The following is a 23,610-nucleotide window of genomic DNA, read 5'->3' on the forward strand; positions in this document are numbered from 1 at the left end:
TTTGCAAAACAGTTCCAGACCTATGCAGCACAACAAGAAAACAAGCTGGTAAGAGACAAGCTGTTGACCACTGGGCGTGAAACTAAAGAGTTCATTGACTTCACCTAGCCATTATTTGTTTACTTCTACCGAGGAGTCTCTTCCCATAAAATATCTCAAAGCAATTTCACAGTAAAAACAGCTGCACAATTTTGTACGTAAGAAGTATCAAAACGTCCAAAACAAAATACAGACACTTCTATGTGTAAACACAACAGAACAATATTGTATGTGAAACAGTTTCAGGTCTAATACAGACACAGATTGGGATAAAGATCTCAGCTTCAAAGGCTTGTTGAGAAAGGAAATTCTTCAGTAGGCACTGAAAAGTCAATTTGAATGGTGCCTGCCTGATTTGTTGTACTGCGGAAGGCGTTCCAGAGGGCAGTAAGGCCCGGTTCAGGCACCTCAGTAGATCAGACCTGATGTTGAGATGGTACCTGCAGGGTGGATGGGACAATCTTTTAGGTATCCTGGTCCCAATTGGTGTAGGGCTTTGTAAACTAGTTCCAGTATCTTAATCTTAGCCAAGTGGGTGATTGGCAGCCAGTGCAATTTTTCCAACCATGACATAATACGGTGAGAATAGTCTGCTCCATTTTTACCTGCTGCAGGTTGTGGGCCAACCTTGTGGGCTGCACCACCCTGTGTGAGGCTCCTGCTTCCAGCGGGCAGTTTCCTCTTGTGGGCAGAGTTCTGCAGCCTGGCTCCAGGTTTCTCCTAAAAGCCTTGCAGCATTCAGAAAGGAAGTTCCCAGGAAGAGTTAGCAATACCATGGCAGATGAAGCCAGCTGGTCAAGTCGGTTTTTTTGGATCTTTGTTTGTTTGCCATGACCGTTCGCAGTAATGCTCTCTTGGTCGTTCTTCATGCCAGAAGGGCTGTGCCCGCTTTAGACAGGTTCCACTTCACTTTCTGGGGCAGCTTTGTATTTCAACACCAGTGTGACAGCAATAGGGAGTCAAAAGAATTGCCTGCAGGTGGCTGCACAGAGAATTTGAGGCAGGCAAGAAAATGGGCTGGCAGCCAGCACAGAACCAAGTGGGTCTGTCATGGGGGGGGGGAGAGCCCTCTCCCCTCCCTGCATAGAGGTGCAGCCGGCTGTGTGTTAGAAGAGAGAGTGGCAGAGCTCTCTGCCCCTTTGCAAGCCAATTGGGTCCCCCCCCCACCGCCTTGTTTACAAGGCTAATCTAGGGCACTGTTTTTAATTGAGAAAACAACGTGCTGAGTTGGATATTCTCCATTCCGGGCATTGCAGCAACGTTAAGCGAAGGTGCTGGCGGTCCAAGTTGGCCTCGGATCTCAACCCCTTTAGTGGGAAGTTGCTGACACGTAGATATGTGTGGCGTCTGTGCATTGGCATCTGCCTTACCCATCCCTCCCCCTTGAACTCTCTCCTTGGCATCAGCCCTGTTCCCTTAAATTGTTTTGCATCTAGTGGTTTTGATCCCATGCCCGGTGTCCTGTCCATTCAGGACTGCTGGCAGCAGTTTCCCATCACTCTGCGGAGTCAACACAGTGGGGAGCCTTTGTATGCAAAGAATGTGCTTCCTTAGTCATCCAGGCCTTTGCGTGTGCTGCTACGGAATGGTGTTGCGCGGTGGGTCATGAGGTGGAAGCACAGCAACGCTTTGCAAGGGGGTAGAGCAGGCAGTTGCACCCCCACAGTGCCTTTCGGCACCTGTACTTCTGAAAACCCCCACCTCTTGTGCTGTTGAAAGAAGCGAAGTTACCAGGCACAAGCTTTCCCTTTTATTAGAACATTTATACGCAGACTCCCTTGGGAGACGTTGGACAAGAAACTATCATTGAGCATGTTTCAATAAAGTTGTTTATGGTCTTGGTTAGAGAGGGCCTTGCATGTGCTGACTTTGCACCCTGCAACAGGGAAGAGGCTCTGTGGCTTATATCTGCTACGTTCTTGGGAAACGGTGCCTCCCTGGGAGCAATTGCCCTACCCTTGACCAACAGATACCAGCACCTGGGCAGGTGAGCAAGGCTGTTCCTGCTGCCTAGTTTTTCTCTCTTGTAGGGCAGAGCTTTCCTTCCTCGTGTCAGTGGCAGTTTTGGTTGTCCTGTTACTGGTAGCATTGCAAAGAGCGTTCCTGTGCCCCTACCAGTCAGATCTGGGACCACTTGCTCACTGTGTGTCTCTAAGGAGGATAATGGTCAGGTCACGAATGTGAGAGCAAATGAAAAGAGACAGCATTGATTCATTTTGTCCTCTGGGCGGATTCAGTGATCTTGCAAACATAGAAGATGGATAGGAGAAATTGAAGGGGGTGGGGAGAGAGAGTTAAGTCTAGAGCTGGATTAAATTTATGACATGGCAGCCGGGGGGGCCTGGTTCTTTAAAATCTCATCCATCATCCCTGACACAGCCAGAGCTTGTATTAACTTCCTTTTTCCTTTACAAACACCCGTCCGTAATAGTGGGTACGTATATGGCATCCATACAGGAGGGACAGCAATTATTCATTATAGAGAAGTCTGCATCTGAAATGCTGCAGCTGAGACTCCCGTGCATTTCAAAGACTGCTTGCCAAGTGGCGTACATGGGCTGCGGAAGAGGGTCTCACCCAGGGGGGCCTTCTCAGCCAGTCATGTCACATTTGTTGGGTAAAATGGTTTGATGTCTTTTGGGGATCCCCATCTCCAGGCTGCGAGGTGGAATTTAGTAAGGAACTTCGTGTGTCTGTGAAGGGGTGCACCTTATTCCCTAGAAATAATGGAGGCCATGAGACCAGAGACTGTCCCAGACTCCACAGGGTATTTCTGGTTTGCATTTGCAGTCATTAAGCTTCAAAATGTACAGTTTCTGTCAGATGGTGGTGTGGTTGCTCGAGAGCAAACAGGCAAGACTCTGACCTGTCTTTTCCAGGCTTTATTCTTAGTGCAAAACTATTTACAGTGAAGAGCGTCGCAAGTTCATGTCTGGCGCAGTTGCTAGCAGAATCTGGGAGTGGCCGGTCCTTGTACTTCCCCCAGCATAACAGTCGCTTGACCCCCAACCTTCTCCTCCCCTCCCTGCGCCGAAACCTACGGCGCAGGGTGGGCGCTGGCAAAGGAGTACTTCCCTCCCCTCCGGCTTGCTCAGGGTCGGTGTTGAGGCTCTCCCTAGCATCCCCTGGTCCCACCACTTCCTCCCCACTGGAGGTGGGGCTTTCCTCCTCGCCAGAGGAGGAACTGCTTCGCAAGACTTTCGGAGGTTCCCTATAACACAACTGCCCTTCCACCTCTCGCATCTGAGCTGATGATAGTTCCCTGACAGTTCCCTTAGTCACCCCACTGCAATGAATTATTATTTGGGCGCCATCTCTACTGTATTGTTGTTGTTTAGTTGTTTAGTCGTGTCCGCCTCTTGGTGACCCCCTGGACCAGAGCACGCCAGGCCCTCCTGTCTTCCACTGCCTCCCGGAGTTTGGTCAGACTCATGCTGGTAGCTTCGAGAACACTGTCCCAACATCTCGTCCTCTGTCGTCCCCTTCTCCTTGTGCCCTCCATCTTTCCCAACATCAGGGTCTTTTCCAGGGAGTCTTCTCTTCTCGTGAGGTGGCCAAAGTCTTGCTGCCTCAGCTTCAGGATCTGTCCTTCCAGTGAGCACTACTTTATAGGCTACTCTAATGGGGAGGCCTAATCCAGCTGTGCATGGCTCCCAGTTTGGTGTGTGAGGCCACTCCCCACAAACCACAACCACCAGTCACATCAGGGATGGGGCAGGTTGACCCCCACAGCTACAAGGGAAGAGTGAGCTCCCAATGGTTCCTTTGCCAGCAGGGCCCCCTGATGAGTGCTGGCAGGGAGCCCCATTTGGATGGGCTTCCCTAGAAGCTCCCTAGAGCAGCCAAGGGCCTTGCATTCTCCTTTCTGCAGAGGAAGAAGCAGTTTATAGCATCCCCCCCCCCCCGCTTCTGCAACATCCTTTGAAGTTGGGCGGTTGATTGAGTTGACTTGGGTAGGGGAGATGGAATTGGGGATCTGGTTCACTGAGGTCCAGGTCCCAGGGCCTTTTGGCAGTTCCCTCCCTGCGAGAAGCCAAGCTACAGGGAACGAGGCAGAGGGCCTTCTCGGTGGTGGCGCCCGCCCTGTGGAATGCCCTCCCACCAGATGTTAAAAAGATATAAACAGCTACCTGACATTTAGAAGACATCAGGGAAGGTTTTAATGTGTTACATTTTAATGTATATTTTAATCTTTGTTGGAAGCCGCCCAGAGTGGCGAGGTACAAATAACAAATTACTATTACTATTCTGCCACCCCTGCTGTGCAACATGAGCAAACATAAACACAGGAGTTCTCTGCCCCAAGAAGCTTAGAATTTATTTATTTTTATATGATATTTATTGAAAATTTTGAAATTACAAAGAAAAAACGAAGCAGAAAAAGCGGGGGGGGGGGGAACCACATCAAACAATACAAATTCAAAAAACAAAAATACACCGCAAACAGACAAAAATAAATCCATCATTCTCAAATCCTCGACTCTCATTACCTTCTTTCTTCAAGAAGCTTAGAATTTAAAGTTGGGTCTTGTAAAGTGAGCAGAAGGAATGAAAAGCAAAGATCAAACGGAATCCGTGGGGAAATGAAACTGACGTAAGCCCTCTCCTCTCTACTGTAATAGATGGTTCGTTGCAGTTGGGGGTGTGGGATACTAAGCGCATCTTGAGGAGAAATTTGAATCAGGCCAGAGAGGTGAACTGGTTGTGCTAGGTTTGTTAGAATTTCTGATAACTCTTATTTCACATGCCACTTAATATTCAGAATGTCTGAGCGGCGCACATAAAATCTTTGAAGATACACATACAAACCTTTGCGCCCCTGACCTGCTTTTGCGGCATCAGTTTGGAATGTGCTGCACCTGCAGATGTTCCAGCTGCAAATCCCTGTGGTGCTGCGAGTGCAGAAGGGACTCTGTTTTATGTTTCCCTGGGGCAAGAGCATTCTCTGTGGTGTCTTGTATGGAAAGCAACTCGACTCCCTGAAAAATAGTAAATGTCTGCAGGACTTTGTTTTGTTTCTTTCAAAGCTTCTGCTTCTCTGAAAGCTGGATGCTTGCAGTTTTAACTTTGCCAAAGATTTTTTGGGTGTTTAGTTTCAGAGGCAGATTTGGGGGAGTGTGACCGGTTTGGGTGCCCTGGGCGCGGAGCCTTGGGGGTGCCACAGGGAACACCACAACTGTGATTTAGAATGGACCATGAGAGATGTGGGGGCACCAACTTCTGGCATTGCACAGGGTGCCACTGAAATTTGAGACTCCGAGGGCCACCACTGTTAGCTTGCTGCATTCTGTAGGCTTTGGTCATTGTTTTGGGGACCCGTGGTCATGCTGGTGATGGGTGGTTTGGAGCAGCTTGAGCGGCTTTGCATTAGGTGCAAACTCAACTAATTGGCCATTTAAAAGAGAGAGAAAAACCTTACTGAATGGGCACTATTGCATATAGCAACATAGTGTAAATGCTCTGCAGCATTTGAATGTGTTTTTGTTGAGGATACTTTTGTTCTGGGGGGCTTTCCCAGCGGGATAAATGACTCTGCCATGTCTATATAGTTGTTGTTTTTTAAAAAATCTGACATTGTGTTCTGTGTTGTTTATAGCTGTTTTTATTTAATTTTGTACATCACCTTGAGACATGGGGGGAAGATGATTAATAAATAATGAAGATCATCATAAATAAGAAATTTTTGCCCTGGTTTTCTCCATATGTCTCAAAGCAGCTTTCAAAAAAACGTAGTAGATAATTTTTTTAAAAGCATACAATATACAAAGTTTAAAACATGAACAAAAACCATTCACACAAGAACTTGTGCAGTAGATGTTCCCTGCCCCGTGCACTCCCTCCAAATGTGGGGAGGCCTTGCTCATGTTCCCATGGACAGGTATGGCCTATGGACTGGTGACTTGAGACAGGGACTTCTTTGTGGTGGCACCTCTCTCCCTTCCTGGGAAATGCAGCTGTTTCCCATATTGTCAGTTTTTAGATGTCGACCACACTTGCTTGCCTGGGCTTTTGGGAGACGCATTTGCTTTGAGTCTAGCACTGATGGCATTGTGCTTTTTGTGCTATGCTGTTCTCAGCTTTTATTATTGTGTGTAAATTTTATGTCAGCTGACAAATGAACCGATCTACTTCATTGCAGTACAAATTAACGGGTAATTAAAACCTTGTGGCCTCCCAGGCTTCAAGCAAGACGCCAGCTCAGTGTTCATAGGGAAGAGAGTCGGGTTCTTGCTGTGCATTGCCCAGTTCCCATGGCCGCCAGCCAGTTGCCCTGGGTGGGGCAGAGCTCAGTCAGGCAAGGCTGGCATCATGCGTTGCGTTTGCCTGGAATGCTGGCAGCAGCGCTTTGCTGCATGTGGCACCTGCCAGGCTGGGTTGGATTTAAATCACAATTTACATCACTAGTCAGTAAGACTTGATTTAAATCATTTTTTTTACAGAAAGACTCATTCTTGCATATTTACAACCAGATGAAGGTTTCATTTTTGGAATAATAAATTTTCAGAGTAGTTTTTACAGTTATATCAAAAATAACTGGTTTGGTTATACTACTACTACAACAACAATTTATTTCTACCCCGCCCATCTGGCTGGGTCTCCCCAGCCACTCTGGACGGCTTCCAACGAAGATTAAAAATACATTAAAATGTCACACATTAAAAACTTCCCTGAACAGGGCTGCCTTCTGATGTCTTCTAAATGTCAGGTAGTTGTTTATCTCTATGACATCTGATGATAGAAATACGTAGACAGATAATTATGAAATTATTTTGATGTTTAATAAATTAGCTGTTTATGCAGTGGTGCCTCGTAAGACGAAATTAATCCGTTCCGCGCGTCTCTTCGTCTTGCGTTTTTTTCGTCTTGCGAAGCACGGCTATTATTGGGTTAGCGGCTATTAGCGGCTTAGCGGCTATTAACAGCTTAGCGGCTTTAAGAAAAAGGGGAAAAAGTCGCAAGAACTCGCAAGACGTTTCGTCTTGCGAAGCAAGCCCATAGGGAAATTCGTCTTGCGGAACGACTCAAAAAACGCAAAACCCTTTCGTCTAGCGAGTTTTCCGTCCTGCGAGGCATTCGTCTTGCGGGGCACCACTATATTTGGACAACTTTTCTGCCGTACTTTATTGGAAGGAGAAAAATAATCATTTCCTTAATAACAATTTAAACCATTTATTTAACTAAAACAATAACATTATAGCATATATATCCATGTTTATTAACTGATGTGGTTAAACGCTTTTTTAAAAAAAAACCCCACACACCTTAGGCTGAGTTTTAGCACACATGAAAAACTTAAAACAAATCCTTATTTCCTGATGAAAGGCCTTTGGACTATAATGTAACTTAAACACAAAACTATATTTGGAAAGATTTTTCCTCCAAAAGCATTTTATTTAAAAAATCCAATTTAATTTTAAAAAAACAAACTTGTGGGTTTTTTTTTTTAAAAAAAAAACATTGATTTTTATCCACCCTGGCACCTGCTCACTGAGCTGACGTTTCGGGGCTCTTTAGCTCAAATATAGAAAAGCGATGAAATACCAACGAAAGAACAATGGCAAGAAAAGTTGATGGAATATGCTGAAATGGCGAAGTTAACTGAGAGACTCAAAGATAAGGACAACAATGACTTCAAAAAAGATTAGGAACCTTTTATGATGTATATACAGAAACAATGCGTTGAAATGAACTCACTTGCAGGATTCGAGTAATGCACTTAGAATGGACAAATATACAGTGGTACCCCGCAAGACGAACGCCTCGCGAGACGAAAAACTCGCAAAACGAAAGGTTTTTTCGTTTTCGAGTTGCCTCGCAAGACGAATTTCCCTATGGGCTTGCTTCGCAAGACGAAGCTTGCCCCGGGGACAGCGCGTCTTCTCTTTTGAAGCAAGGGGCTGCAGGGAGATCGCTATCTCCCCGCAGCCCCTTGCTTCAAAAGAGGTCCGGGGGCAGCGCGAAGCTAAGCGCTTCTTCCCCGCTTCCCCCGGACGTCTTTTGCAGGGTTGCCGCCATGCCGAAGCCTGCGCGCGCTGACATCAGCGCCGCGAAGCCTGGGAGCGCTGATGTCAGCGCCCGCAGGCTTCGGCATGGCGGCAACCCTCCGCCAGCAGCGGCAGCGCTGCCGCTGCTGGCGGAGAGGTCCGCGAAGCCTTGGCCGGACAGCTTTTGAAGGCAGGCGGGGGGGGGAGCAAAGACTTTCGCCCCCGCCAGCCTTCAGAAGAGGAAGGCTGGCGGGGGGCAAAAGTCTTTGTCCCCCCTGCCTGCCTTCCCAGGGGCTTTTAAATCGCCCCGGACAGCGGAGAAGTCCTCCGCTGTCCGGGGCGATTTTAAAATGCCGCCCGCCAGCATTTTAAGATCGCCCCGGACAGCGGAGAAGTCCTCCGCTGTCCCGGGGTTTTTTAAAATGCTGGGGGTGGGAAGAAAAGCCCTTGTCCCCCCCCCCCAGCCTTCAGAAGAGGTCCGGGGACAGACTGTCCCCGGACCTGGTCTGAAGGTGGTTTCCCTAGGAACGCATTAATTGATTTTCAATGCATTCCTATGGGAAACCGTGCATCGCAAGATGAAAAAACCACAAGACGAAGAGAATTGCGGAACAAATTAATTTCGTCTTGCGAGGCACCACTGTAAATAGAAAATATAAAAATGAGATTAAAATGTTAAGAACAGATTGACAAAGTTCAACTTTAATTTTAGTACACAAGGCATATAAAATTATAAGCAGAAGAAATTAATATGCTATAAACCAGAAAGGGAAGTTGGGGAAAGTTTTTTTTTTGGGGGGGTTAACTGAAAATGTAAAATGTAATTTGAATTTTTGATTATGCTAAGACTTTTTGTAAAATATTAATAAAAATAGTTTGTTTGTTTTTTAAAAAAAGTAGTAGTTTTGAGGCTTTTTAGTTAGAGAAAAGGCAAGTAAGATGAAACATGGAGCTTATCAAACCATGCATGTTCTGGTGAAAATGCATAGAGAAGTTATTTCCCCTCTGTCTCTTTCTTTAAAAAAAAAATATTAAGAAGAAATGAAGGATCCATAAAAGATAGCATCCAAAACAGTAGTAGAGAGCAGAGCAGTTATGCATTATGATAATAAAATAAGGCATACATCTTGTAGCAAGGTCTTCAGGATAACCACATTTCACAACATAAGGGAGAGAAGGAATTCAGAACCTTGTCATCTTTCCCCTCTCTCATAACTCCAGAATTCGTGGCCATCAAGTGAAGCTTCATGTTGGAAGGTTCAGGACCGACAAAGAGGAGGGACTTCTTCAGCCAGCGCATAATGAAACTATGCAGTCTGCTCCCACGAGAGGCTGTGGTGGCCGCCGCTTGGATGGCTTTAAAGGAGGGTTGGAGAGATTCATGGAGGGAGCAAAGGCTGTTCATGGCTTCGAGCCTTGATGGACATGTTGACATCCACTGTCAGAGGCAGCCTGTTTCTGAGTGCCAGTTTCTGGGGAGCACAAGGGGAGAGAGGTGCTGCCCTCGTGTCATATTTTGGAGCATCTGGTTGGCACCTGTGAGAGCAGGATCCTGGACTAGACGGATCGTTGTTCTGATCCAGCAGCCTCTTTGTTGTTGTCGTTTAGCCGTGTCCGCCTCTTCGTGACCCCCTGGACCAGAGCACGCCAGGCCCTCCTGTCTTCCATTGCCTCCCGCAGTTGGGTCAAACTCATGCTGGTAGCTTCGAAAACACTGTCCCACCATCTCATCCTCTGTCGTCCCCTTCTCCTTGTGCCCTCCATCTTTCCCAACATCAGGGTCTTTTCCAGGGAGTCTCCTCTTCTCCTGAGGTGGCCAAAGTCTTGGAGCCTCAGCTTCAGGATCTGTCCTTCCAGTGAGCACTCAGGGCTGATTTCCTTCAGAATGAAGAGGTCGGATCTTCTTGCAGTCCATGGGACTCTCAAGAGTCTCCTCCAGAAACAGAATTCAGAAACATCCATTCTTCGTCGATCTTATATGGTCTTAAATGGTGAGATGGTATCGAGGATAAATGCCCGTTGTAAAATGAGTCTCGGTGAGTGGCTTTCTGTGCTGATTCTGGAGCTCATAAGTGGTGCCACTTCTGCATTTTTAAAATCTTAGTCACACCAGTTAGGTGTGTGGTACTAAGTGTGTGTCGCTATCATGTTTCCTGAACAAAATTGGGCAGGCTGCCCCCAGAGTTTACCCGCCATAATAGCTTCAAGGGGAGAGTGGAGATGGGATTCCTGTAGGCGTGTTCCTAGCTTAGAAATGGAAAATCAGAATGCCTGAAAGTTCCCCACTCCTCTGCCCAAGGCTTGTGCCTGGTTCCTGTTCATCAGCTTGTAACTGGGGAAACAAACCGTTGGCAGAATTGGGTCCAAATCATTCAGCTGGAGACCAGGTAGGCAGACAACGCCTGGCAGGCCCAACGGGTCCTTTTTAACCTTCCCTCTAAATCTGTTTTTTCCAGGTCCTAGAAAAAAATCCCAACACTCCCATGAGCCATAAAGAGATCCTTCAAGTTATCCAGAAAGAAGGATTGAAAGAGATCAGGTGAGTGTTGATTGAGTCACATGGTTATAGCTGCTTTGGGAGTTTTTAAGCACCAATATTGACCTGCTACACTTTCCAGGTGTATTGTGTGTGGAGTGCCATTCAGCTAACATGGCTCCCTTTCGGGGTCATATTAAGTGTTTCACGTATTCACCTCCCAAATAAGTGCACGTTAAAGTATGTTTGCACTTCTCTCAGTGTGCTGATGGCAACCCACAGTTCAGCCTGCCATTAGGCATGCAGTTTATCCTGCTTAGCATTTTCTGTACGTTCTGTTTTGTGTGTAGATGCTCACACATGCCAGATAAATACATCAGACACAACACACTACAAAACCACACTCACACAGCAATGCAGTTGAAATAAAGAGGATAAGTCTCATCTGTTTAATGGAAACACCACTGTTTTAAATTATAACAAGCTGTAAATTATGGCAAAGCAATTATTGTTCCTATTGTACCTTGCCTTGCCAAATTCTGTAAAAGGTTGCTGCTGCACTGTAAATTTCACTTCCTGCTGTGTCTCAAACTAAAAACACTTAATTTAGTTAACTACACTGTCTGCCAAACATTATTTATCCTCTATCTGTATGTTGGGCCACCTGAAATATATTTCTGAGCAATTGTAATTTATCAGCTATTGGTAGGATTGGGGTTATTATCCAGTGAGTTCTCTATGTATTCACATTATTAATTTCTAAAAGCACTGGTTTTTGTTTCATTGGTAATGCATATCCAGTCATCTTCTGTAGGTCTCTTCTAGGTCGAATCTAATTTGTATACAAGGACAGGAACAATAAATGTGTCAGTGACCTGCTGCAACTAACCCACATTTCCACCAAGCTGTATCTGTAGTAGATTTTTCTCAGGTTCACACACATAGCCTTACTTGCACCTTCTATGAGAGAAGTTTCACATTTTGTAATAGCTGTAATTACCCCAGCTTGATGATATTGTACAAGATCTGGGCAAGTCATTCTACCAAAATATGTTGGCCTAGCTAATTACACTCGGGTTTTGTTCTTCCAGGTAGTTAGTTATGTGCTTAGTTTCTGGCTTGGGAAATGTGGATGGTCATTGGAAAAGTTGGAAAATGTTGCTTTGCTAAATATTTAAAGAGTTCTCTCTCTCTCTCTTTCTCTCTCCCCCCCCCCCACTCTTTTTGGATTTCAATCAATTCCAGAAGGTAAGAACTACTGTTGGTGTACAAATGCCATTGAATTCAGCTAGCAAGCATCACTGTTGATTAACTTTAAGCGGCAAGCTTGTTTTGCTCTGAGGCATAGAAGTGTGTGTGTGTGACAATACTATTTAGGTTAAAGGGTTGTTTTCCTGCCTGCCTGGAGCCAGAGCTTGTGGGACGCAGCGGCCAGCTGAATGGTGTGGGAAGGGCTAGTGCGTTCCTGATTAGCGCACGGAACTGCCTTTAGTCCTCCTTGACCTGAGCAGCCGTCTTGGCTTGCGCTGTGGCTTTGCTGAGCAAAAGGAGCTTAGTGCGGCTCTTCAGTCTGGATGATTTCATCTCTGATTAACATGCCAAGCTTCTCTGAGCCATCTTGTGGCTCACTCCAGAATCTCCTGAATGCTTCATTAGACCACAGGCATGCCTGCATGGGAACCCCCAGCAGCGCTGCACGAGTGTCAAGCCCAAGATGCGTCTGTGGCAGAGAGCAAGTGCCTTACGCCCCGGGGTTCTCTCCCCTGCCGTGGGGCCTGCTGCGTAAATTACTGCAAGGCCCATGCTGGATTGGGAGGTGACGTGCGCAGGCAGAAGCCCCTCTGGACGCACTCGCAGGACCAGAGGCATTTCTTGAGTGCATCTTCAGTCCCCCAAATAAGCAAAGTGCGAACTTGCCTGGAATGTGGTTGCCAAAAGGTTTAGGCACAGGGTTGTGTTCTTTGGTTTCAGGTGCAAGGATTTGAAAGGACGCAAGCTAAGCAGCAAAAATGAGTCGACCAAAGCAAATCTTTCACCAATATTGTGGCCTAATGTAAATCAAACTGTATTGTGAGGATGGAATTCTTCTTAAACCTACAACACTCTAGCCAGTGTTTTTCTTGTTTGATTAAGTGCTTAGTCAACCTTTAGCAGATCCTAAACAATAAACATTGCCATTGCGTTTGTGTCTCCAACGGACTTCTGTCCAGTGAAGGCTTAAAGCATTGCATAGAAACAGATCTGCTTTAATTGTTGGTGCTTGTATTAGTTGCCTGCTATCTGTTTACTAAAAACGATAAGAAAGAAAGAGCCAGTATTTTCAAACCATATAAAGAAGCACATAAGAACAGCAGCAGAAAAAAGCTGATTTATTTTAATGGCGATTTGATAAACTGCATTAGAATCAGCTTGCAGTAGTCTAAAACTGAGCTTTGGAGTCTTTATTTTCTGATTGATTATGGACATAAAGCAGACCCTGCTGCTTGCAGCTGATCCAGAAGCCCTGTACCTTGGTCCCAGCCCAGCCCACGCTTATTTAGGGCTACTAGCTATGAGGACTACTCTCTTTCTCGATGGTTGGAAACCACCGGAGGCGAGAGAGTTGCTCTAATGCTTGGGTTCTGCTTGGGTGCTTCTTCCCTTTGGGGCGTCCAGTGGGCCACTGAGAACAGGATGAAGAACTAAATGCGCCCCTCTTGGCCTGTCCCAGAAGGCTCCTCTTACGTTCTTAGGACTAGAAAGGAAACAGCGGAGCAAGGAAAGCCCTCCCCGTGCTCTGGGGATGCTATCCTGCTCTGAAGGCCAGAGTAAGTCTCCCTCCTGACCTCAAGAAGAAAGGGGCAGGACAGGAATGCATTGTGTGTGAGCCCTCCATGCAATATATGCCGCAATACCCTCCCTCTGGGGCTCCTCTTTGTTCAGCTGTTGGGCGCATTTGTTTGCTGTCTCCAAAGCTGCCCTCGAGTGCCTTGTGAGCTCAGTGGTGGTCAGCCTGGCCTGGCTCATGGGGAGACTGGCTCCCATTTGAAGTCATCAGCAGCTGGGCAAGGCCTTGGGCAGGGCAGATACGAGGTTTGGCAGCAGCATCCCCCTTGTGTGTGCCAGGGGGACTAACCCTGCCCTTCTCTTTTCAGTGGGACTTCTCCTCTTGCATGCCTGAATGCCATGCTGCACACCAACTCCCGTGGGGACGAGGGCATTTTCTACAAGGTCCCAGGGCGGATGGGCGTTTACACCCTGAAGGTAAGGGGGTCTCCTGCAAGGAATCGGAACTGGGCTGCCGTTGGGATCCCACGCACTGCCAGGATACGCACCGCACTGTGTGGCTTACAGCAGTCTCTCAAAGCATGGGGGTACTGTTGTCTTGTTTTCCTTTTTAATATTTACTTGTGTTTTTATCTCGTGCTTTATTCTGTGAACCGTCCCGAGATCTTGTGACCAAGGGTAATATATAAATTCAGTATAAATAATAATAATTATAATACAGTGGAACCTCGGGTTACGTAGCGTCCTCCTTATGAACGCTTCAGGTTATGAGCTCTGCTGACCCAGAAGTAGGTGTTCCGGGTAGCGAACTTTGCCCTGGGATGCAAGTGGAAGTCGTGTGTCGGTGGCAGTGGGAGGCCCCATTAGCAAAAGCACGCCTCAGGTTAAGAACAGTTTCAGGTTAAGAACAGACCTCCGGAACGAATTAAGTTCATAGGTACCACTGTAATTTTGCATCTTTGTTCCTGGTGTGGGCTTTAAACATCTGGATCATAACCATGGTATCGGCTTGCAGAAATGATTTTTTTGAGCTGGGTTTCCCCCCTCCGTTGTCCTTACACTAGTTATGCTGCTTAAAGCCACTTGCTTCTCCTTCAGCGGACATGTGTCTAGCATGTGCATATTGGAGTAGTGCTGTTGTTAAGATTTTGATCAGGAAGGCTGCGATGGAAGAGCTTGCTGGGCCTTGAAGTTCACTGGGTAAGCAACCTTGGCCAACACACATGGAAAGTTCCCCCCATCCCACCTAGTGAACCTGCCTAAGGGGGGTTTGTGACAGGGCAGCGGTGTGGAGAATGGCAGGAGAAAGAGAGCAAGGAAGAACATGGCAGAGGGTGGGGGCTCTGTAATACCTGCCAGCTGTTGTGCCCTTTAAATGGGGGCAGTACAGTATAGTACAGGTGGATTTGAGGTAGACTCTGGGGGTGGCTGCTGCTTTTAAAAAGTCTGCTCCAGGTCCTCTTACAGAGCTGAGGTGCCTGGGATTGCTTCATTTACCTGAGATCTTCCTAATTAACCAGAATACCCAGCCAGATGGGCGGGGTATAAATAATAAATTATTTTAATAAATTGTTATAATATATTGTGCTCGCTCCCAAAGAATGGCATAGCTTTGGGGCAGCACCTGCAGTGCCAGAGGTTGAATCTAGGACACAGCATGGGGGGGGGACTCTTTTTTCTCTGTTGCTTTGACGAGGTTTGTGCCACGCGTGGGGGCAGTGATGGACAGCTTACCTTGGCTTTTGCTGTGAATCATTCCAGGAGCAAACTCGGTAACAACCTGGTTGTGACCTGCCTGAAAATCAGAAACAGATTTCTCTTTTTTGTTTGAAACCCAGTTTAGCTTGAGGGAGCTTTGGTAGCTGCAGGAGCTGTCGGGCCTGAGCTGGCAAAGCGTCCCAGTGGCTTCTTGATGAGTTGCTTGGGTGCAAATGTGCTCAGGGCGTGCGGCCTTGAGGAGTTATGCCTGGATACCGGAATGGACCCCCCTGGCAAGAGGTCATGGAGCACACAAGGGTCTTGGGAGAATCCGCCTTCCGTGCCCGAGACCCTGGAGGGCTGTTGCTGGTGAGGGTTGGCAGCATTCAGGTGCACAAGAAGGCAATATATATATTTATGCTCTTGCGTTGGAAAGAATTACTCCGTAGGAGATTCTAGAAGAGAAATCCTGTGCAAGCAGGCCATGAGAACTGGGTAGAGAGAAGGAGATTGGGCAGGATGGACTACATAATGGGCTGACAGCCAGGTTTCTAAAAGAACATAAAAAAGAGTGCTATCTCCATAGGAGAATGGTTTCGTCTATGTGGGCTGTGGAATCCTATTCCTTGGAAGGAGGCTGGGTGGGTGGGCAGCCAGCCCTCTGTTGGGAATGCTTTGGGGCAAAAGGGAGCCTTGCTGTGGAGTGGATGAGAGTCCCCTGGCCCTCAGGACCGTAGTCGAGACACAATGCCAACCTGCAATTTCAGGTTCCTGGGAAAAAAGTCTTGCACAGTTGCCACTAATTTAGAATGTGGCTTGCGTACAATAGGAACCTCCAGGTGGATTATTATGCCCCCTGACTTTTGAGCCAGAGGATGGCGCTTGCGATATTCTTGTCTTTAATTCTCTCTTTTTCTCCCCGCCCACCCACCAACCCCATGGCCCAGTCTTAGTGATTGTTGAACTGACATAGAGATAAACGCACCAAGGTCTGCCTGTTTGTGTTTTGCCTGCAGAAGGATGTTCCAGATGGGCTGAAAGAACTCTCCGAAGGCTCGGAAGAGAGCAGTGACGTGCAGTCAGACTCCCCCAGCTCCGAGAACAGCAGCAGCAGCAGCAGCAGCGACAGGAGCAGCAACAAAGGAGGAAGGAAAAGCCGGTGGCGAAGGAAAGGTAGCTATTCCTGAAGAAACTCACAAGCTGGTTGTCCTCCCCCCACCCCCCAGCCTGCTTTGCCCGCCAGTTGCTGGGGCCGTTTGCTGTTGCTTGTTGCAACCTGGTCCTCATTGCAAAAGTGGTTTCAGAGGATAACTTAGCCGAGGTCGCTTAGAGTATGGCACTGGTACACAAAGAAGTTCAGGCCTGAGCTTGCATTGGTAGCCAGTGAAGTGCTCCAAACGGAAGCCGGAAGCCTTCGAGTACCGTCTGAATATTGTCCCAAATAGAGCTTTTGTCCCTGGCCCTGACAGTCGGGAAATGGCCAAGCTCTCCCTTGCTTTGAATGGATCTTTCTGGAGGTGGGTAGATTTTAGATTTCACTTTTGAAGAGGAATTCCAAACCCACACTCAGTTGAATGTAGCTTTGGGGCGCTTGAGGAAGTGGAAAAGGTTGTTTGCTGTTTGTTTGGAGTTCAGAATTGTCTGCTTCTGATTCAGAGGGCATTTCAAATTTCCGGATGTGCAGAGACCCTTATGCAGGGCAGTGGAACTTGCAGTCCCAGCACAGCCCATTGATGGCTCAGTAAACCTCGACACCTTGTTGCCCGCCTTCAGTTAATAAATGGGGGCTGGGGAGACGTGCTGGGTCCCTGGAGTGCCACAGTACATGGGCCTGCCGGGTTGCCCTCATTGTAGTGCAACTACTGCTAGAAATCCTGGACACTAAAAGAGCAGGCTGCAAGCTGAAAGGCGTTGCGGGGGCAGGGGGGTGATGTTCAGTTTCCTGTACAAGGAGCTGGAGGAACCAGTGACCACCACAACGTGTTACTGCATTGTTATTCTTCATGAGAAACACTTGCAAAATGCTCTTGCTAGTGGAGAGCACCGCTTAGTAGCTGAATAAATGATTTGTAAGCCGTGAATCATATAGCGGTATCTGCATGTGTGTTCAGCCAGGAAAGTTCACGCAGTGACTTAGGGCAAGTACCCATCTCTTTCTCTGTGGTGTAGGAGACGGGACTTCTCACACCTGGTAGACCTCCCCAGGTCAAAAAAACAGCGTTGTAAGACCTCCCCATGTAGGAGAGGCAGCAAAGGGCTGCTGCAGTTGTTCCAGCACCACTGAAGCTCTGTTGCAGCAAGGGGGAGGCATGCAACAAGTTGCCAAATGAGACTTGGCTTCTACTTGCTGCTTTGATGAGGGGCAGTTCAGAGTTGTACTAGATGTGTAATCGGGGAAAGTTGAATAGTGCACACTTCTAGGAAATGTGGAGAGTCTTCCATGCTGAACTGTGAATCATTTCTGTAAAATCTGGTGTGGCTAATCCCTGTTGGGAATGTAACATGAGCAAACTGAGACGGGAAAAGCTTGGGAGAGCCAGATTGCAGCTGAGTCATCATCCCTCTTGGATTTTGAAATTATGTTGAGATTAGCTTCTTATCAAGCTTGTCATCCTCAAGGCTAACTGGTGCGACTGTCTGTCTGCGTTTGCTAGAAGAGATAGGAGCTTGTGAAGGTCAAGTATCGTCTGGGTTCAGAACAATGAATCTGTGCTGAGCTGGTGTATCGATAGCAGTTGAGGCCTTGAAATGCGAGGCAGCAAGTCTCTGACCCACGCTTTGTTCAAGCAATGGCAGGGTCTTCAGCAAGCCAATAATGGGCTAAATAATGAGATAAATTTAATAAGCCCCCTCCCTCAGTAATGTAATACAGTGGTTCCTCGGGTTATAGACGCTTCAGGTTACAGACGCTTCAGGTTACAGACTCCGCTAACCCAGAAAATAGTACCTCGGGTTAAGAACTTTGCTTCAGGATTAAGACAGAAATAGTGCGGCAGCATTAGCTAAAGTGGTACCTCAGGTTAAGAACAGTTCCAGGTTAAGAACAGACCTCCAGAACGAATTAAGTTCTTAACCAGAGGTACCACTGTACAGAGATTACGGCACTGGTCTACCTTGCATAGTTGTTGTAAAGATGACTGAGACTGTGCATGAAGTAGATTGATCACTTTTTTGAGAGGCTGTGCTTTGCAACTCAAGGGCAATAACGGAGTGTGCATGATGTTGCTTATTCACAATTCTTCTATGCTTCTCCTGCCTGTGACCATAACCACGTGTTGCTGCCATAGCAGAGCTGCGGTAAAGAATAAGAGCAGCCCTGACCTTTCCTGTAGCAAAAAGCAGCAGCCGGAAGAGGGTAGGTCCCTGCAGCTCTTGGAGGTGTCTGTTTCTACCTTGTTGTAATGAATGGTGACGATCCAGAGGACCCTGTCCCATGCGCTCTGTGTTTTCAGCAACGCTGCTTTTCATCCCTATGAAACGACTCGTCAAGATGGCCCAGTCCCCTTTTGCTCACTAAGCCTCTGGGAGCAGCCGGCTCGCTTGCAAACCAGCATCGGAAGCAGTGGGTGGGTGAGGGTTGAGCAAAAGGAAGCTGGATCCTGGCGAGGAAGAGGCAGTGCTGATCTGTTTGCCCTTTGAAGAGCGGATGATTGCCCCATCTTGGCAGATGTGGAACCTGGGGCTGCCTCTGGGTGAACGGAAGGTGGCTGTGATCAGGGCCCCCTCTTCCCAGCTGAGGTCATGCTGTCCCCGTTCTCTTCCTCTTATTGCTGAGAGATCTTCCCCTGCTTATCCTACCCCCACTTCCATAGCCTTCAGGGTGTACTGCTATCTTAAGCTTGCTGTGAGGTTGGTGTTGAAGACGGCTTTCAATCTCTCCTGGTGCAGGGGCAACCGAGGTGAGAGCTTGTATAGCCATGGGCTGGATCCCAGGAGCTCCTTTCTCCAAATCAGGCACCTTGTTCTTGCCTTGTTAATATTCTGGACCCCACGATACCTCTGAGGTGGTCTCCCTTGTACAGTCATACCTCGGGTTGAGGTAGCTTCAGGTTGAGCATTTTTGGGTTGCACTCCACGGCGACCCGGAAGTAGTGGAGTGTGTTACTTCCGGGTTTCGCCACTTGCGCAGACGCTCAAAATGACGTCACGCGCATGTGCAGAAGCAGCGAATCACGACCTGCAGACGCGGGTTGCATTCGCTTCAGGATGTGAACGGGGCTCCGGAACGGATCCCGTTCGCATCCAGAGGTACCACTGTCAAGCCATTTCTGCTCTTCTGAGGTTTAGAGGTGTCCCAGAAACACAAGGTGAGGACATCATGAATAAATTGACAAAGGAAATAGCGGAATGGCTTGGAGTGAGGGAAGAAGACTTGATACTGGATAGTGACAAAATTTTCAGGATGAAACCAGATGCTAAAAGACCATTTAAGGGGCATGGGGATTGCCCACCTTTCCTCAATTCGAGGTTGCTGAAAGATAAGATCTTACAAAAACGAAGAATGGCAATAGATGGATGTAATATATTCATATACAAGGAAATTCCTAAAAAACAAAATAATTACAAGATATTGACAGATGTGCTGAAATCTAAAGGAATTCTGTTCAAATGGCTATTCCCTGAGGGACCGTCTTTCACATTTAAAGATAGAGTAAGGAACATAAGATCTATAGAAGCGTTAACTTTCAGGAGCAAGGCTTCTGCCACAATTCCCCCAGGTTCTGGAGGCGCCTCCCTGAGGAGCACATTTCCCCTGCAGAAGTACTGTAAAACCCTCTTGACTCTGGGTGACCTTTTGGTGGAAGGTGTCTCCTAATTTAGTATGCTCTACGTTGGATTTTTGATCTGTTTGTGATGCTTAATCTGAGTTGCAAATCATTTTTGCATTTGGCACCTTTTAGACGAAAGGCGAGTGAGAGGCAACTTGATAGAAGTTTATGAAACTATGCCTGGAGAAAGTGGTTAGAGAGCGTTCCTCCCTTTCTCATGAGACTCGGACTCATGGACATCCAGTGATGCTGAAAGCTGGGAAGTTCAGGACAGATAAAGTAAACCTTCACACAGTTTAGCAAACCTGTGGAACTCTTTCCCACAGGAGGCAGCGATGGCCACCAACTTGGATGGCTTTAAAAGAGGATTGGACAAACTCATGGAGGTGGGGAGGGCTACCGGTGGCTACTAGCCAGGACGGCTCTGCTCTGCCTCCACAGTGAACAGAGGCTCAATTGTTCTGAACACCAGTTGCTCGAAACCACAGGAGGGGTGTTGGCTCTTGTACTTCACGGCCTAGGACCCTTGTACCTAGGGGACCGCCTCTCTCGCTCTGCCCCGCGGAGAACCTTAAGGTCCATAAATAGCAACACCCTAGAGGTCCCGGGCCCTAAGGAAGTTAGATCAGCCTCAACCAGAGCCAGGGCCTTGTCAACACTGGCCCCGGCCTGGTGGAACGCTCTTTCTCATGAGACCAGGGCCCTGCAGGATCTGATTTCTTTCCGCAGGGCCTGTAAGACAGAGTTGTTCTGCCTGGCCTTTGGCTTGGAAGCAACTTGATCCCCTCCCCCTCTTTCCTTTTTCCTTTCCCCTTCTGTGATGGAACTCCTATTTGGGGACTTCCCTGGCTTTTTTCTGGCCCATGTAGGAACAGTCTGGATAGTTGGCCTTGATGTTTTCATCCCCAAAAAAGTTTTTGATTGGAGTTTCCACTGAAATGAGGCTGTATTTTAATGTTTTAATGTTGCATTTTAATCTTGTTTTTAAGTTGTATTTCAGTCAATTGTTTTTATATCGGGTGTTAGCTGCCCTGGGTGTTAGCCGATCTTGGCTGGGGATGGTGGGGTATAAATAAAATTTATTATTATTATTATTATTATTATTATTATTATTATTATTATTATTATTATTATTCAATTCCTGCCTGCAGGTTTCCCTTTGGGGTTTCTGGTTGGCAACTGTGAGGATGCTGGACTACCTGTGCTGGTGGTCTGATCCTGCAAACTCTTCTTATATTTTTATATGTTTCTGGTGCTCCAAAAGCTGTGCCATCCCTTTGCACAGACAGCAACTGGGCAGCCTCCACAGGAGAAAGGCCTCCAGCCGTTCCTTCCTAGCAGAGAGGCAGCAGCACACCTGAGCTGTTGGCCCGAGGGGGGTGGGGGCAGGTTGCGCTGAGAGCCACTGTGGTCACAGCTTGTTCTTTTCCAGCCGTCAAGCAAATGGTCCGCCGAATGATCACGTTGGTTGCTAGTTAATCCCTGTCTTGAATTTTAGCTACTTGGTTTTTTTATTAAAAGAAACTTGTATCCTGCTCTTCATCTTATGACCCATTTAAAGGACCTAGACCAGTGCGTTTGTGTGCTAATACCCTCCAGCAGCACAATCTAAGCATACTGCTTAGCACAAAGTTTGGAAATGGGTCGCAGAGGAAAGGAGGAAGATGGATGTTCCTGGTAAGTAATTGTGTCCAACTTCATATTAAAAAACACGTACATCCTTAAGCACTGGGTGCTGGTGAACAATATACAAAGGGTATGTTATGCAGTCGTACCAGTATTTAGTTTGGTGTTTATATCATGGTGAGATCCTTGGTAGGGGCTTCAGCACCATTAACTGGTCAGTTTCCCCACCTGTGAAGCTTCAGTCTTCCTGCTTAGTGGTTCTCCGGTCTTCCTGTTTTCCTCCTTTACACGCCAGGCAAACTCTTGAGTCCAGGGTTCGGTGTTTCCCTGCAAAAACAGACGGGATCCCAGGTTCCTGGAGCAAAGGAGGAAACAGCAGCTTCTCTTCTTTGTTATTTGTAGGTATTTGGTGTCGTCAGCCGAGGCTGAGGAAACACAGGCTTCTGAATTTGGGCCTTGCCAGGTGAGTAAAGGAGGAACTGGCACTTTCAGTGGAAAGGGAGGCTGCATTCTGAGCACTCGCAGTGCTGCTGCTGCTGCTGCTGCTGTGTTTTGGCATTCATCTGCAAGTTTATAATAATGTTAAAATATTTAGAACTAGCAGGAAAGGCCTGTCCGTTGAGAACAAGGGTCCACCTGCCTCCAAACTTTAAAACTGACTATTTTGCTATGTAAAGCACACTGAAAGCACTTGAAGCTCTTGGGCGTTTGCGTCAGAGAGTGGCGTGTTAGGCAGGGAAGCTTGGCTTTCCTAAGTGTGTCTGAGCCAAGGGTTGGGAGAGTCTGCTCTTACCTGTTCCAGTAGAACACCCAGAACATAATGAACAGGTGAGTCCCTCCCATTTGCACAGCGGAAGATGGTGAGAGGTGCTTTAAGCAGCAAGCTCCTTTGGCAGAGACACAAGTGTACCTAAATCACAGAGGCTGCCTCTCAGCCCCACTCTGGTTCTGTTACTAAACTGAAGGTCACTGGGAGTTGCAATGGATTTCGGTGCAGATCTGATGTTCAGGGAGAGTGTTGCACGCTGCTTAAATGAGTGGCAGGCACAACAGAGCAGATGATTGGCTCGGGAGACGGCTGTTTTGTAGTGCCAGTCCTTCAGTCATAGATTGCCTTGATAAATCTAATGAAGAACAGGGCTTGTGCCTTGCAACCCAGCTTGCGGGAGTGTGTGTATGTTCCTACTTGCTTTGGATAGTGAATAAACTGAAGTCTCCCTAAGACAAGTTTTCCATAAAGTCCTGCCCTGAAGGGGTCAAGTGCAGGTGATTCTGGGGCCTCCACTGAAAAGACCCTGTATCTCTTGCATGCCAGCCTGGCTGGCGCCACTGCCTAGCAGCAGCTGAACCCTCTGACTGTATCGTGAGCTGACAGAGGACCCCGGGCTCTTCTTAGGAGAACACCTGTTTTCTTTGCAGGGAGGTGAGTGGAAGGACGTAGCAGCTGAGCTGAGTATTTTGTGCCTTGCGGGGAGGAAGGCTGGCCATGGTTAGCTTAGCAGTTCACCCTAATGTGGTTCCACCATCGTTATTCATATACATACAAAACAGGAAGCGCTTTCAGATCATATCAACAACAGACTTCCTTATATGTACAAAAATAAAGTTTCGTGACAGCAATGAGGCTGACACTTAAAGCGGAGACAAGCTTCACGTTTGTGGGTCCAGCCAATCCGGAGCCCCCATGAGACGTGTGGGGTGCTGAAAGCCAGCCCTGGCCGGAGCTCTTTTTCTGTGAGAACGAAGAGAAGGTGTCTGTTTTCTCTGTAGGCAACAGCCATGTCCCGAGAGAAGCTTTCTGAAATTCCGTTGCGAGGTAAGGCTGAGTGGCCCTGCCTTGCAGGGAAGCCTGGTGACCGTTTCCACTGCCTGTGACCAGCTGCTTACGTGGCTGTCCACGGAGGGAGGGAGGAGGGAAGGACAGGGCAGGGAACCTCCCCATGTGTGCTGCCTCCTCCAGGCAGAACAGCTTCCAGGCTTTGGGCTCAGCAAAACTTGTGGCTGCCAGCTATCACTGCAGAGGTCCTGCCCTGCTTTCTGCGCAGCTTCACCCTAACTCAGCCAAGCATGGGGGGCATTCTGTGGGGCAGGGAATCATCATAATGTCAGAAGAGCCCTGCTGGACCGGACTAGGGGCCTGTCTGGTCCAGCATCCTGTTTTCACAGTGGCCGACCAGAAGTCTCTAGGAATCCCCGCCAGAGGCCTGGAGTGCAGCAGCAGCACTCTTCCCTCCTGCGGTCTCCAGCGCCA

At 47.7% G+C, this 23,610-nt stretch overlaps 2 protein-coding genes across 3 annotated transcripts in view; one reads left to right on the forward strand and one right to left on the reverse strand.

Annotated features, from left to right (window-relative positions):
- HADHB (hydroxyacyl-CoA dehydrogenase trifunctional multienzyme complex subunit beta) overlaps window positions 1–23,610 on the reverse strand; it is a 348,394-nt gene that overhangs the window by 255,412 nt on the left and 69,372 nt on the right. The gene's annotated exons all lie outside the window — the stretch shown is intronic.
- The window catches only part of ASXL2 (ASXL transcriptional regulator 2), a 32,404-nt gene continuing 22,428 nt past the window's right edge, over window positions 13,635–23,610 (forward strand). The window contains exons 1-2 of one of the 2 annotated variants that reach the window (XM_081188409.1): window positions 13,635–13,743; window positions 15,981–16,137. In XM_081188409.1, coding sequence (XP_081044535.1) covers window positions 13,666–13,743; window positions 15,981–16,137 — 235 coding nt within the window. In that variant the 5' untranslated portion in view covers window positions 13,635–13,665. Of the gene's footprint in view, window positions 13,744–15,980; window positions 16,138–22,172; window positions 23,176–23,610 lie in introns of those variants that run through there. The other variant, XM_081188410.1, reaches the window with a different exon arrangement.

This window comes from Podarcis bocagei, assembly GCF_964188305.1.
Source record: "Podarcis bocagei genome assembly, chromosome: 3".
NCBI lineage: Eukaryota > Metazoa > Chordata > Lepidosauria > Squamata > Lacertidae > Podarcis > Podarcis bocagei.